Source organism: Sinohyriopsis cumingii, chromosome 9 (genome assembly GCF_028554795.1).
Source record: "Sinohyriopsis cumingii isolate HCF-2022 chromosome 9, ASM2855479v2, whole genome shotgun sequence".
NCBI lineage: Eukaryota > Metazoa > Mollusca > Bivalvia > Unionida > Unionidae > Sinohyriopsis > Sinohyriopsis cumingii.
This window is the reverse complement of record NC_142969.1, coordinates 94,549,776-94,564,317: the sequence shown is the minus strand read 5'-3', so window position 1 is coordinate 94,564,317 and position 14,542 is coordinate 94,549,776. Positions and strand designations below refer to the sequence as shown.

The following is a 14,542-nucleotide window of genomic DNA, read 5'->3' as shown; positions in this document are numbered from 1 at the left end:
GTGTTTCGTCAAAAGAAAAGCATATAACCTAGCTTGACTTCTTAACTATTTTGTTAATATGAAAGTTATAAGTAATGTGCGTTGAGAATTGGCTTTAAACCTCAAACAACAAACAAACAAACGTCATACCCCAAACAAGTGGTGACGTGGTGCTGCGAATACTACTGTTTTTGCTATTACAAATGTGAACTATTTCTTTTTGCTGATGCCCTTTGGATAGGTAGCTGTGATCTAAACTACCAGATTCCGATTCGGTTCCAAGGAATACAGATCCAGTAGTTTTTAGAATATTGGTTCCTTTCACATTTTGGTCGTGATACAAGAATTAGATTGAGGCATTCCTGATTTAGTTTAAAGATAAGAAAAGGTACTTTTTTATTTCTAAGAATTTGAGCATTATCTTGCGGTTGCTTGTACGCATTTCGGCGACAGTGCACAGTGAGTAATAAACATTGTTGCTCATCCAAAGGTCGAATCGGTGATATATTGTACGTTGCCTTGTTTATACTCCACCATGTCAAAGAAATGACAGATAACCTATGACAAGAACTCATGCATTCATCTTTGAAGGTGTCTTAGAGTAGCACATGATTTTTTTATGATTTGGACACAGTGGAAAGTTCAGTACTGACAAACAAATGTAGAGACAACATAGTAATTTAATTGTGACTCCAGTCCAGATGCAGTGCACACTACTACCACGATGACGGATAACACAAATTCTTTTCAGGTAACGTCAATAATCATCTCATTACAACGAACAACAGCTGCTCACAGCAAAGGGTGCCTTTGGTGGCTAAGTGGTCTAGGGTTAATCACTCAGACATCTCACCTCTGACCTCTTGAGTTCGTATCTCAGAGCAATTAACGTGGTTATGTGAGGAAGCTAATCAGTAGATGTCGATGAGTAGGTGGTTATTAAAGGGTTCTTCCTCCACCAAAGATACTGACATGTTATGTATAACCTATCATGTGCTGCAACATGGCGCTAAAACCCACGAAACCAAATGCTCTACTTCAACCCATCGAAAACCAATGTTCACCACAAACAGCGTTTCCCGATCAATTATCAGTCGTAGAATCTTTCATTTGAATTAAACTTCCATTTTTACCACAGAATAACTGCACAAACAGGTGTCTGTCTTGAGTTAAATACTCACTGTGCACACCGAAAGAATTTGCCATGAATTACTAGCGGTGATCGACATTATTTCAGACAGTGACCGACTACACATTATCGGAAGTAAACAATTCAACGTTGCCTTTATAGTTATCCAGCGTTTCGGGATCTAGCAAAATAATGATGCATATTCCTGCTATTATGGTCACTTTGTCACTTTGATGGAGAAACGTCAAACTATAAACGAATATTACAGTGTTTAGTAAATATAGTCAAATAATAACATATGTGTATTCCTCATAGCGCTATAAACTTGAGCTGCACTAGGAAGACATTATTAAGTTACACAGTTCTTATGTGAATGTACTCTTCGATTATCTCAATCAAGTATCTAGCCAAGCTGCAACAATTTTGTGGGATTGCACATTGAAAGTGAACTGGGTTATTTGAGTAAAACAACTCTACTACACGATTTTGGATGGAGGAGGGGGAAATAAACTACAACTTGTACGTTGGGCCAGTCAGACCTAAATGTTTTTAAGTAATGAAACTAATCAGCATAATGTTCGTCTGTCGAGACGACGAGGATCACTTAAGTTATCCAGAGTGTGGGAGGGATTACTAGGTCGTTTGGTGCCCAGGTAGCTGAGAGTTTTTGGAAGCTGGTGGTCTGGTATGAGAGCTTCGTTGTATGCCTATCGCAGATGTGACACTATCAGGATGGTGTATATAATGGCTGTCAGGCCTGATTGGGCAACGACCTTAGTACCCTGGTACCTGTCTTGCCACTTGATGTTGAGGAGTCTTCTGAGGCGCTTTGTGTGGCAATGGCTCAGCTTCCTTCCTGGTACACTGTCTAGGTTTCTCAGGCGTACAGCAGCGCACGTAGTGATAGCGATCAGTACACCTTCAGCTTTGTATACTAATGCCTCTTCTGTTCCAGACATTGGCGTGTAGTCTGCCGAAGGCTGCGTCGGCCTTTGCTATCCTGACATTAACTTCGTCATCGATGACGACGTTCTGGGACAGAGTGCTGTCAAAATAGGTGAACCTGCTCACTGCGCTCAGTTTGTACCGTTGATTGTGGTGTTTGGCTCAACATATGGATTCCATGGGGCTGGCTGATACATTACTACAATCTGCTTTGTGCTGATCGTAAGGTCAAATTTTGTGCAAGCATTAGAGAACTTGCTAACACTGTATTGCATGTCAACTTCAGAGCCAGAGTATAGGACGCAGTCATCAGCAAATAGTAAGCCTGTCAATATATATATCGTGACGTTAGTTTTTGCTTGAAGCCACGTGAGGTTAAACAGCTTGTCTAAAGTTAGAAATCTGTTGCTGATTCCTACGTCACCATCTCTGAAGGCGTCAGTGAGCATGGCGGAAAACAAGAGACTGAAAAGTGTTTGTGTTAGTACATAGCTTTGCTCCACTCCGTTCGAGACGGAAAAGGGCACATTCGTCTCAAATTGCCCCGGATTCAGGCTTCCTTGCCGTCGTTGAATTACTGCACCATGGTGATACATTTTCTTAATCATTCGTACCTGGTCACGATCTTCCACATGCGCTCTCTACTAACAGTGTCGAAGGAATTTGTCAGGTTGACATTGGCGAGGAATAGGTCAGCTTTTTGCTCATTGCAATTATCTTGCAACTGCCTAGTAGCGAAAACCATGTCGATGGTTCCGATGGTTTCGAGCTCCTTTCAGAATCAACACATGTTCTCTGGTAGGAGTCCTCGATCAAGGTGTGACGCGAGACGGTTGAGGGGAATCCTGGCAACTATCTTTCCAGAGATGGAAAGCAAAGATATAACTCTGTGGTTGTCACAGGCCAGATGATTCTCATTGCGTCGATTTGGGTGTATAATAGACGCATACTTGCTTTTTGTGTGATCTTGTCTTCCTGTCACTTGAGCTGAAGCAATTGATGGTGTTTTTCAGTCAGAGCCGTACAACCTTCTTTGTATACCTCGGCCGAGATTGAGTCTGAGCCAGAAGCTCTGCCGCTAGAGACTTGACGTATCGCTTTATGGGTATCTAATAGGGAAGTTGGGTCATCCAGTGTTTCATTGTTTGACACTCGGGACAGTCTATTGATGACGAGCGGTTTAGGGTGCAGTTGAATTGTTCAGCAATTAATCATCGAAAACTTTATCTTTGTCAGTGATCAACGTGTTCCCGACTGTACTGGAGGAGATGATCGTGATGATGAAAGACCATAGACTTCTTTTATCGCATCATAACCCTTCATATAATGCTTGTCAGCGTAGCGTTGGTCCTCCTCGGCTTTGTTACTTAGCCAAAAGTCGAGCATTTGCTGGAGTTTCTATTGAATAGTCCTTTTGATGTTATATATCTTACTTTTAGGTGGACTTTGGATCAGTTATGTTCGCTTGGTGGAGGCGATATGTTTTAGCTAACAACTGCTTGATGTCGTCGTAATTCTCATCAAATCAGTCCTTGCACTTGTTTTGAGCAGGGCCTCGTGATTTCTGTAACGGTGTTGTAATCCATCTCTCGAAGGGTCGCCCAGTCTAATTCTACATTTTGGGTGTCCAGAAGGGTGGATTGAAGACGGTTTTAAAGATTTAACGAGTGCTGACGAAGGACTGTTTAGAGTTCAAGTTCGTCTGCTGGGTGATGTTGAGCTGTATTGGAATTTTCATGCCTTGCGGACGTCTCTTGGATTGGATGCAGGTATAAGCTTGAAGACTACAAAGCTGTTGTCAGTCCAACAATCTGCGCCACACATGGAGCGTACCTGTCCTTCTTCCTGACTATCACGCCATCGACAAGATATCAGCACGTAGATTAGCAGTGCATCCATGACGTCCTATGCTGATGAGCAGTGCATGCTCTGTGCAGGTGTGAAGCAGCACAAGACCATTTCTATTGCAGCGGCAACGCCATACTTTACAATGGACCCTGTTGTCATATCCTACTTTTTATTTAGGTCACCACGAATAATGCGCCGGTCCGATTAGGGAACAAAAGCTATAATAATGTGTAGTTCTTGATAGAATCTCTCCTCTTTTTCCAGGTCGTCATGGTTGCAGCATAGGCACTGTATATCGTGGAATGCTTTCCTCCATTCAACAGTGGGAGTTTAACAGTCATAAGCCTGTCGTTCAGGCCCTTTGTAAGCTCAGCTCGTTTGCTAACAAACCTTGACTTCATTGCAAAGCCTACTCCAGCCTAACGTCGCTCCTCACTTTTCTTCCGCTCAAAAAAGGTGTAACTATCACCATTTTCACAAAGCTCGCCCACTCATACAAGCTAGGTTTCACTCAAGACTACAGTGTTGATGTTGTATCGGGCTGATTCTCTGCCATTCAGAGAACCTCTTCTCAGAGGTCAGTCAGCGTCATTTCTGTCCCAAATTGTGCACATGTTTCATGCGCCGAGGGTGAGAAGAATGATCCTCATATTTTTCTTTGTTGCGTTTCGATCGCTGATGTAGGGTCCCAGTCAGCCGTGATTAACTGGCTAGAGAAAGATAAAACAGGCAATTGTTAGGGCAACCTTTCTAACCCTTTCATTATGTCATAGATGTGAGGAATGCGAGTCCTGAAAAGGGTTGCTCAGATGCTAAGTGGGCTGTCGCATTCCACTGCTGCTCCGAGTCTGTAAAGAACAACTATATCGACCGTAACGCCTGTGTACAGATTTGTGACTACAGCTGCCAGTGTACGAACACCTGTCGTTTCGTCGCTCGTCTGTCGCCATAATACTTTGGGGAGAAGGATGACCAATAACTTGTCCGATGACTAACTAAGTAATCGGACAAGTTATTGGTCATCCTTCTCCCCAAAGTGGAAAAAAAATTGTACGTCGTGGAACTCGCTCTCTCGTTTAAGTCCATCTAAATCCAGTGGCAAGACAATGTCAGGATGTAATTGTACGCAGTCGCTGACCTGGACTTGCAGCTTGCTTCGTCATGCTTGATGCTCTCCACAACGTAGTTTGTTCACAATCAAAATCGCATGGATATTTGATCAGTTTAATTTAATTAATTTGTATAAGTTCTTTGTTTATTTCTGTAATGTGCCATTAAAGCATATACCGGACGAATTTCGCAAAAATAACCTGATTAGAATCTTCGGATATTCCTTTCAGATCTATGTTGCAGTGCATATGTTTATCTTGTGTCACATTTTCTTGATTTCCCCAGTAACTGTGTTTGTGGTTACTTATGATTTTGCATATTTGATGTCACACTATACGATATGGGCTTGTGTGTAAATTTAAAGGACGAGGCATGTTCATCTTATAATTTACGTTCTCTTGCTGCAATTAATGGCCTGGTCCTTTATTTCATAGCATAAGCATCCGACTTGTCCTTAGAGCTAAAAGTGTACCCAGTATGAAAAGTCTGAACTGCAATGATGCTGTGTTTGTCAATCTACGTATTACAGTAAGAACGACGCTGTCACAATAAAGATTTTGTTTTATAATTATTTTGGATTCTCTATGTATAGGTAATATGATGTAATGTTGAATTACCAGATTTGTTTAGCTACATGTTAGTTAAAATATCCTATAAGATAAAATGAATTTAAAAAGTCAATCGTAGCTGTATTACTTTGGCAAATCTAGTTCTTAATTTTCATATTATGTTTTTTTCTAGTTCTTATATTGTCTAGGGACATTGAGCTGAATCCAGGTCCACTATCTTGATCAAATTCACCTGATTCCAATAATAATTCACTTGAGTCCTAAATGGATAGTACATTTATCTCTTTGATCTGTTCGCCATTAAGTTAGACTTCGTCGTTAAATATTTTTATGAGTTTGACATCATTGCACTTACAGAAACTCATCTTGATAATAGCATTACCGACGATGAGCTAGACGGTTATCAAAATCCACTTATGTGTGATTGAAAAAAAATCACTGGTGATGTGTAATGGTCTATATTTTCTATAATTAGATTTTCAAACCATGTACTGATCAGTTGAAGCGTAACCTTAAAGAGAAAGGATATGAGTAAAAATATGAACTACATATTAATTGTACTGTATAACCAGCGATATCTACTACAACCCTTCTGATATTTGTTTAACTTAATCACTGTCTGTCATAATATTATGATTATTTGTGATTTAAACAAAGACTTTTGCAAAAACGTAATTTGACCCAAAAAATATCAGAGTTGTGATAATGCTCAACGACATGCAAAATATAATAACTGAGTCGATCTGAGTAACAGACGGTTTGGAATCTATTTTAAATCTCAGTATTGTATATACAGTCACTGATAACCTCCATTGTGGAATAATCTCTCTTGATGCAAGTGTATGTAATCACAAAACCTCCTATTGAATTACAGGGCGACATTACGAATCACCAACGTATTATAAGAGAGAAGTTTTGCTTTACAATAAAGCGGAGTTTGAAGTATTTCATCTTTGAACAGGTGTAAATTGGACACCTAAGTCACAGATTTGTGGGGATATAATAATGCAGTAGAAACGTTTACTTCTACGTATATTTAATTTGCTTAAGACTGTATATCATTTAGCACAGTAACCTTTCGGATGAGGGCCAAATGTGGGTATGATGGCACCAATTCGCAAAACAAGCAGGAAGTACAATCCTACGAGGTGAACAAATAGCTATAAATAGCTATAAGCAAAGTGAAAGGAAATATTCATTAACTTGGACAATTATTATTCTATTGGTGTAAACTCGAAAGGCTATTAACAACGTGTGTGTGACTTTGTCAAAAGCTTTTAAAGCTCAATACCGCCACTCTTCATAATTACTGCAAAGAGTTTGTTATATTTAGCATTTTCCGATGACAAAAAAAGAAATAGTTTAGTTCATTTTTAAATGTTATATGGAATATTGATGATACGAATTTCAATCTACCGGTAAATACTTGAGAACTGTCAACAAACAAACTGATACTTTCATCACAGAACAAGACGTGTTTGACGTAATTAACAATGTACACCCCAACAAAACATGTGCACGGATAAAACTGGTCACAATACGCTCAAACCACTCTATATTCTGCTGATCATGTCCCTTGTTTAAAACGTGTTTCCGACCTCGTGTAAAACCGCAAACGTAATGTCAGTAGATAAAAACGAAGTGCTAGTGCCAGTGCTCCGCCTATTTTACTTTTGAGTTGTATTGGAAATCGTACGCAAACAATTATTTTCATACATATCTACAACCACAAGCTGAACATGAGTTTATATTCAAGTACTGGCCTGGTTTTCTTCCCAACAATTCTGCAGTACTTCAAAACTATGATATGGACGACATGTGTGCGGTATTTTGTGACGTCTCTAAAGCATCTGATCGTGCATGATATAAATGTCAAATACATAAATTGAAGTATATTGACACTTATATCTCTCTTATTGATTGGTTTCTGTCAATCTATCTAATACACTACAAACTGTTGTGTAAATACTGCCAAACAACTAACCAATATGCTGCGACAGGCGTAATACCGGGTATCGTATTAGGCTCGTTTTTAATTTGTGTGTATACAGTGTATTAAAGACGTAGTCGACAACCTCGTGAGTGTGGAGAGACTCTTTGCTAATGATGGCGTACTGGCGTATTCACTACATAATACCTACAAAACTAAATATGTACTTAATATAGATTTACAAACGATTGACGATTGGCACAGAAGCAGTAGTTGGTTGACTTCAGTCCAACAAAAACTAAGGTAAAGTTATTCTCGTGTAAGCTAGAACAATTTTGTTCTTGAAGTAAAATTCAAAAACAAAATTTTCTCTTTTTGCTGACTACCACAAACATCTTGGAGTAGCTTATTGTATTCTTAGCAACTGAACCAAACATAGTGATACCATTTTTCAGTCGGCTAATAATTGATAACTGCAATGAAAATACTTAAATGTGAAATTAGCTGAAACTGTTTGAAAGGAAATATTTTTCATAAATTTGCCCGTTATTAGAATATGCTGATGTTGAATGTGATGGCTGTGTGGCTAAAGAGTCTTAAATTAGAAGACGAAAACCCAGTTAGAAACAGACAAATCTTATACGGTCTTACTAGAAGGGTACCTTATTGAATGTTATGACGAAGCTGGTTGGCATATCTTAGCAGAAACATTATTTTCATAAAATGGCATACTGGGTCACCATATGCCAGCGAGTAGAAATATTATGTTGTACGGATCATTTGATTTTATTAGAAATACTAACAGTCGCTTAATTTGATTGATACGAAACGGTTTATATAATTAGGAGAGTATTTGAAATCGGATTCCATCATTCAGTTAATTACTGCCATATTATAGTAAGACATTATGTTCTTAAACTTTTACTTGATTGTCTTTTGCATTCATTTTCGTGTATGTCATCGTTTCCAATAATTGTCACGATAATTAATGTATTCATTTTTAATTTAATTCATGTAATCTTTATTTCATTATCGGTAAGATTTTTACATATATAAGCATACACAATTCAGCGTGAATAGGTAATATTCACGCTGAATTGTGTATGTTTATATATGTAAAAACAAATATTTTGAAAGGGTTTATTCCATTTGTTAAAATTTACGGCAAATAAAGCGTCAAAACATTAGACATTCTCCAGAAAGCAATAAATGTTGTTATGCTTTTGAATTTACTTTGAATATGTATTGTGTTCGAGCTTTAAGTATATTCATCATAAAATGGGTATATCATTTTTTCAGGACCTATATTTTAGTTTTGATAGTTTATATCAAATGCTGTATTTGTCTATTGCCTCAGACGAGTTTTTTTATATGTTGCCTCAGAAGCTGTATTTATCTATTGCTCCTGGCGCTGTATTTATATATTGCCTCAGACGCTGTATTCATCTATTGCCTCATACGCTTTATTGATATATTGCCTCAGACACTATTTATTTAATGCCTCAGACGCTGTATTTTTTCCATTGCCTCAGACGCTGTATTTAGCTATTGCCTCAGATGCTTTATTTATATATATAGCCTAACACGCTGTGCTTATCTATTACCTCAGACACTTTATTTATCTATTACCTCAGACACTGTATTTACCTCAGATGCTTTATTTATCTATTTCTCCTGACGCCCTAGTTAGATATTGTTGTTGACGCGTTATTTAGATATTGCTTACTGTTATAAGTGTTTGCTCCTACAGTTTGATATGCGTGAAACAAATCTCTCGCTGCAGTTACTGCTTGGACTGAAAAGAGTTTGCCATGGAGACGACGACGGTGTCACTGAAAATACTGTTATCACTGGCACCATTTATCGGTTTTTTGTGACTTTTAATAGCTAAGACACTATCATATGAGGTTAATGACTTTGAACACATCTGTACTTAACATTTGTAAATATCCTTCACAGACCAGATTACTAATTGTCTATATATATCTGTACAGGCAGGAACAAGTAATGCAGCACTTATTCGATTGACGAGGCTCCAATATAAGTACCACGTAGTTTAGAGGTTACCATTAATCTTTGCATTATGTGGCCGCTTTTGTTTTATATATATATATATATATTTCACTGTAGACAGATCACGATTTTCCTATATATACATTACAGTAGAGCACCATATTTAGTAGATTACCTTTAATGGAATTGTAACCTTCGATCCGCAATGTCTAATCTGATAATTACTTAATGATAAACTTGTCTTTATTTGTCAGACAGCTGCATACTTTCAGTGTGGTATTTATGTGTATTTCCACTCCATTTCGTTCCTCGGTATATCACAGCTGCGACTACCGTTTTGGACATTGAACTTACTTGATTCGCTTTAACAATTTCAAAAGTATATTATACATATTAAATCTGAATTGATTTTCATCTTTCTCCCTGATTATATGTAATATATAATTTTATTTTGTAATTGACCTTAGTCCAAGATCAAGTTATCTGTGTACCTAACTAGGGACATTGATTTTACAAACAACACAATGCAAAAATAACATCTCTCGTTGAGTATTGACTAAATGTTAGGATCATTAGCAATGGAGGTAACACGTTTATCTTAATCGGAGTCTAGTATTCCAACGTGGAACATCAGGTTCAACTGATGTTTGTCATGTTCTTTATTATAATTTTAGAAATGATGGGTATGATCTTGTTAGCATCTTATAATGTGCTAGAAATGAGCTTTGACACTCATTCCAGGCTATTTTGTGTGTCTTTGCATTTTATATAATGTTGTTTGCTCTAGAAATGACCCATTCGTGCCTTAACATCTTGAAGCAGAATTAGTCTTATTGATGTATTAAGTCATTCATTTGGGCGTAATTATTTATTCAAATATTATTCACTGGAACTACAAAGTACCCATTATTGATGTTCTTCAAATGAGCATTAAAATTGCAATTAGAGTGAATTTATACAAGACATTTTGGATTATATTATGGTGATATATCACTCGATTGTTGGCATTTCATCACACTTCAGGACATTGGCACATTACCACGATCGAGACCATAGGTCACATCAACATATTTAATATTGGAACTTATTTGGAATACCAATGGAATTCAGTTAGAACTCTATGCATTTGAACTTTGGTAAAAACCTTTTAAGTCTTTTGCAAAATTTTACTTTTGTAGTCTAGGGAAATCGCAGTTATATATTTTCTCCGTGGGTTCTGTCCAGTTAACTCTGGATTCAGTCCACCTCTTCCAATTTCAACATTATGTTTGTGAATTTACGGCATATCTTTGGGATTATGCACAACACTTTGTGCCAATTGACATACCGCAAAATTCCTCAATTACAGAACTCATAACTTGCATGGCAGCGGATTTTCATCCTCCTAGAACCAAATGCATGATATATTTAAATTCAACAGTAATACAAATCTAGTCTCATACTGTGTAGAAATTATAGAAATGAAAGGATGTGGATGTAGTGATTAATACTTTTGAATAATAAATACCAAAATATAGAATGAAATATGTTTTCAGATACAAATTCATTTGCATATACGATGGAAGGTGGTGTTGAATAGTTATAATAATTACACTAAATTGCTGTCCCTAGAGGAATCTGACAAAAATAAGCTGACGAATGGCATAATAAACATATGACTTTTGGAGTTCCTAGTTTAAACTAAATTAGACGTATTTTTGCATCTGCAGTATCTAGACTTTATCTGTATGTGTACATTCATTGTCAGTGTACTTTTGATTTGCTTTTGATAACCTTATGACGACACTATTTATTGGGAAGGTGCTGAAAGACTGCTCTTAGTAACGACAAAATTATAACAGCATCGCAATGGCATGTTTAGAACTGGTATATTTGTGCTCTAGAATATATAGGACTGAAATTTCTTGATTACTTGTATTCATCAGTTTGGTATTGTTCCGATTGTGCTCTAAGGGTTCTTTGTCAAGCCGCGTAATGTACCAATGTCTTGGTGGTTCGGTTGGGGTAGTTACGAGTGTGCAAGACTCTCATTTGCAAATAGCTTTAGGAGTGACATATAGCATAAGATGTGTTGATTATGCAGATGGCTGATTACTTTCAAAGACACCGAATAAACTTACATAGGCTTTGAAATGTGAAAGTGTGATACTACAGCTGTCGAGCACAACAGGTGAGCAGAGTGAAATAGTGATACGATGAAGGGACAGAATTTATATGTAAACAAATCTATTTCAACACTCACAGGTTCGTTTATAAAAACATGAAAGGTATATGAGTACATGCATATTACTGATGTTTACTTACTACACCCCACCACAATGCGTCTGCATAGCTTGAAAAGTCGTTTCTCTCATCATCTCGCTCGGCAAGATACACAAAGTACGAAGAGAATATCAGACCCAAAAAGCCAATGTATAACGTTGTAATTAACTCCTGAAAAAAGAAAAGAGTCGCACATTATTGAGCAAAACAAAGTCACAATTTCAATCTAAAATAAAACTATAATGAAATGTCTTAAGTAGGCTATGAGTATTATAGCAAGTAACTAAGTCGCAAATTTTTCCTCATGTAGATTTCATGCTTCTTCGAAATAACTAACTGAATAGTCGTTTACAAATTATGGATCCTTAAAAGCTAAATTCCTGTCTTGATCATTTTAAAACTGAAACCACTCTTAAATCAAAACATTCTAAAACACAGGAAAGCCACTTTATTGTCATGTTATATTTCATCTACAAAATACAAACATATCAGCCTAGAAGTATACGCTCTTCCATTCTAGCATTAGGCATTAATTCTTGCGACGGAAATAAGAATATTGTACGCTCTAAATTAAATGACGTATGCTAAACAAGGATCAATAATCAAAATGATAAGAAACATGTTTAGTCAATTGAGTCATAGATGATAAAAACGTTTTTATCGTTTTTTATTTTACCTCGAAAAACGCGTTTCTTTTACGTTTTTTATTTTTTGCTGGACAATATAAATTATATGGAGGAAACCATAGAGTGGTCAGATCAGTCAGATGGTGATAACGACACTGAGTGAAAAAAATTTCAATGTTATCTGGACTACGGTTTAAAACTTTTGACATTTTTTCATATTTGTATCACTGAAATGTTAAAACTGGTATATAGCGTGAAAATAAGTAAAATATTGATTTTTGTGTTGCTAAAAACTACTGGAACGTTTTTTTTTTGTTTTTTATTTATTGAGAAAAAAATGCGTTTTTTACGTTTTTTATTTTAATTTTAACGTTTTTAACATCTATGAATTCAGTAAGGGGTTGCTGAATATTGCCCAGTTCTCCTGGTATATTCTATTATTAAATGTACGGTATTATTATTATTATTATTGTTATTGTTGTTGTTGTTGTTGTTGTTGTTGATGTTGTTAGTAGTAGTCGTAGTAGTATATTTATGTAATTTGTTTTCCACTGTTTTTCTGCCTTTATACTCTGTTCGCTTTTGTCTAATCCGTTCTTTTGGGTTTATGCTTTGGTTTTTCTTTCTTGCCCTATGCATTCTTAATATAATACATCTATACTACAATATTTCTGTAACTACGTCTCCGTTTATAAATTTGTTATATTTTAGGGACTATTTATTACATGGAGTCAGTGCTGGAAAGGTATTTCTCCGCCCAAGTAATTACCAATTTCTAGTTGCAGATGTATTAACCAATTTCTAGCTGCAGATGCCATACTGTATAGTATTCCCAATACTTTTGTTACGCCTTTAGTAATCTGAGATCGGAATAATTTTTATATTAGGTGTTTGGGCCTTTTATGTATTGCATGACGTGATGTATTAATATTTGATTCGGAAATTCTTACTTAGGAATCTTACAAACATGAATGAAAAAAATTAAAAACATACAAGTATGAAATTAAAGTTTAGTGATGTATCATTAAGTTATTAGAAAAATTAATGTTGCAATTGTGCTATTAAGAACATTTCAGTTGACAACTAGGTCCTTGGAAATAGTCGAAAACATGGAATATCAAGCTACAGTCACGCAGGTGTTTGATTTGTTCAGTATGAGACCCATTGCATGTAATATTTGTATATGCCTGTTTAGTTAATTTGTAATATGTTTGATACATTTATTACAATGTTTTTTGTCCTTACTGCATTGTAAGGTAATTGGCATTGTGTTATATAAATTACTATTCGTGTCTGTAAACTGTTCTCATCTGTCTCGATGTTGCCAGAGTTGAAAAACAGAGGCTGTTTTATTCAACTCAAACTCATGGGGAAATTTCTGATTTGGATGAAGATAAATTGGGAAGCCAGTAAAATTACTTCTGTGTTGTAACAGAAACCACTATATAATTATTACTTTTCAGCTTTTAGTATAAGAAGCCACGAATGCATTTTCAGCGATCCGAATTAATTGAGCTTGCGAAAGGCATATCGAAATCTAATCTACCACTAAGTTCTTAAAAATGCAATTAGACTGTTTTGATCCTGGAATAAGATCTTTTAGTTAATCAGTATATCGAACATAAATACAGAATAATAATAATAATAATAATAATAATAATAATAAATATTTACATTGTTTTTGAAGTTTTAATTTTATTCCATAAACAAAAATCAACAGTGCTTAAAATTACATGTGCCTGAATGTAAATGGAAGGTCCACCAATAAGTTATATTGCAACAGCTTCCTGTTTAAAAACTGTCTGTTTTTATCTGGTTTTTGAGTGTCACTCTCAGCGTTAACGTGCATACGTTCACATACCGCAACTACAAGCCATCGAAGTTTGGTGTTTTATATTACAGTTGGATCCCAAGTAAGCTTGACCTTTTAGAGTGAACATTGTCTGACAATGTCACTTTAAACGATGAACGAATTGGGTAAACATCGTTGTTGTAATTTCCCTGAGGATTTCTTTAGATTTGTTTTAATTATGGGGGGTGGGGTGTTTTGTCTCGTTTGAACGTAACATCAAGTGTTACGCTTTATTAAATGTTAATGCAGCCTTTATATCGTTCGTTTCTTAATAATACT

The 14,542-nt window shown here is 36.2% G+C and overlaps 1 protein-coding gene across 2 annotated transcripts in view; it reads right to left on the bottom strand.

Annotated features, from left to right (window-relative positions):
- LOC149792275 (potassium voltage-gated channel subfamily KQT member 1-like) overlaps nt 1-14,542 on the bottom strand; it is a 282,881-nt gene that overhangs the window by 39,077 nt on the left and 229,262 nt on the right. For both annotated transcript variants that reach the window (XM_089970825.1, XM_089970826.1), the window contains one exon: nt 11,828-11,956. In XM_089970825.1, the coding sequence (XP_089826951.1) occupies nt 11,828-11,956 (129 nt within the window). The remainder of the gene's footprint in view (nt 1-11,827; nt 11,957-14,542) is intronic.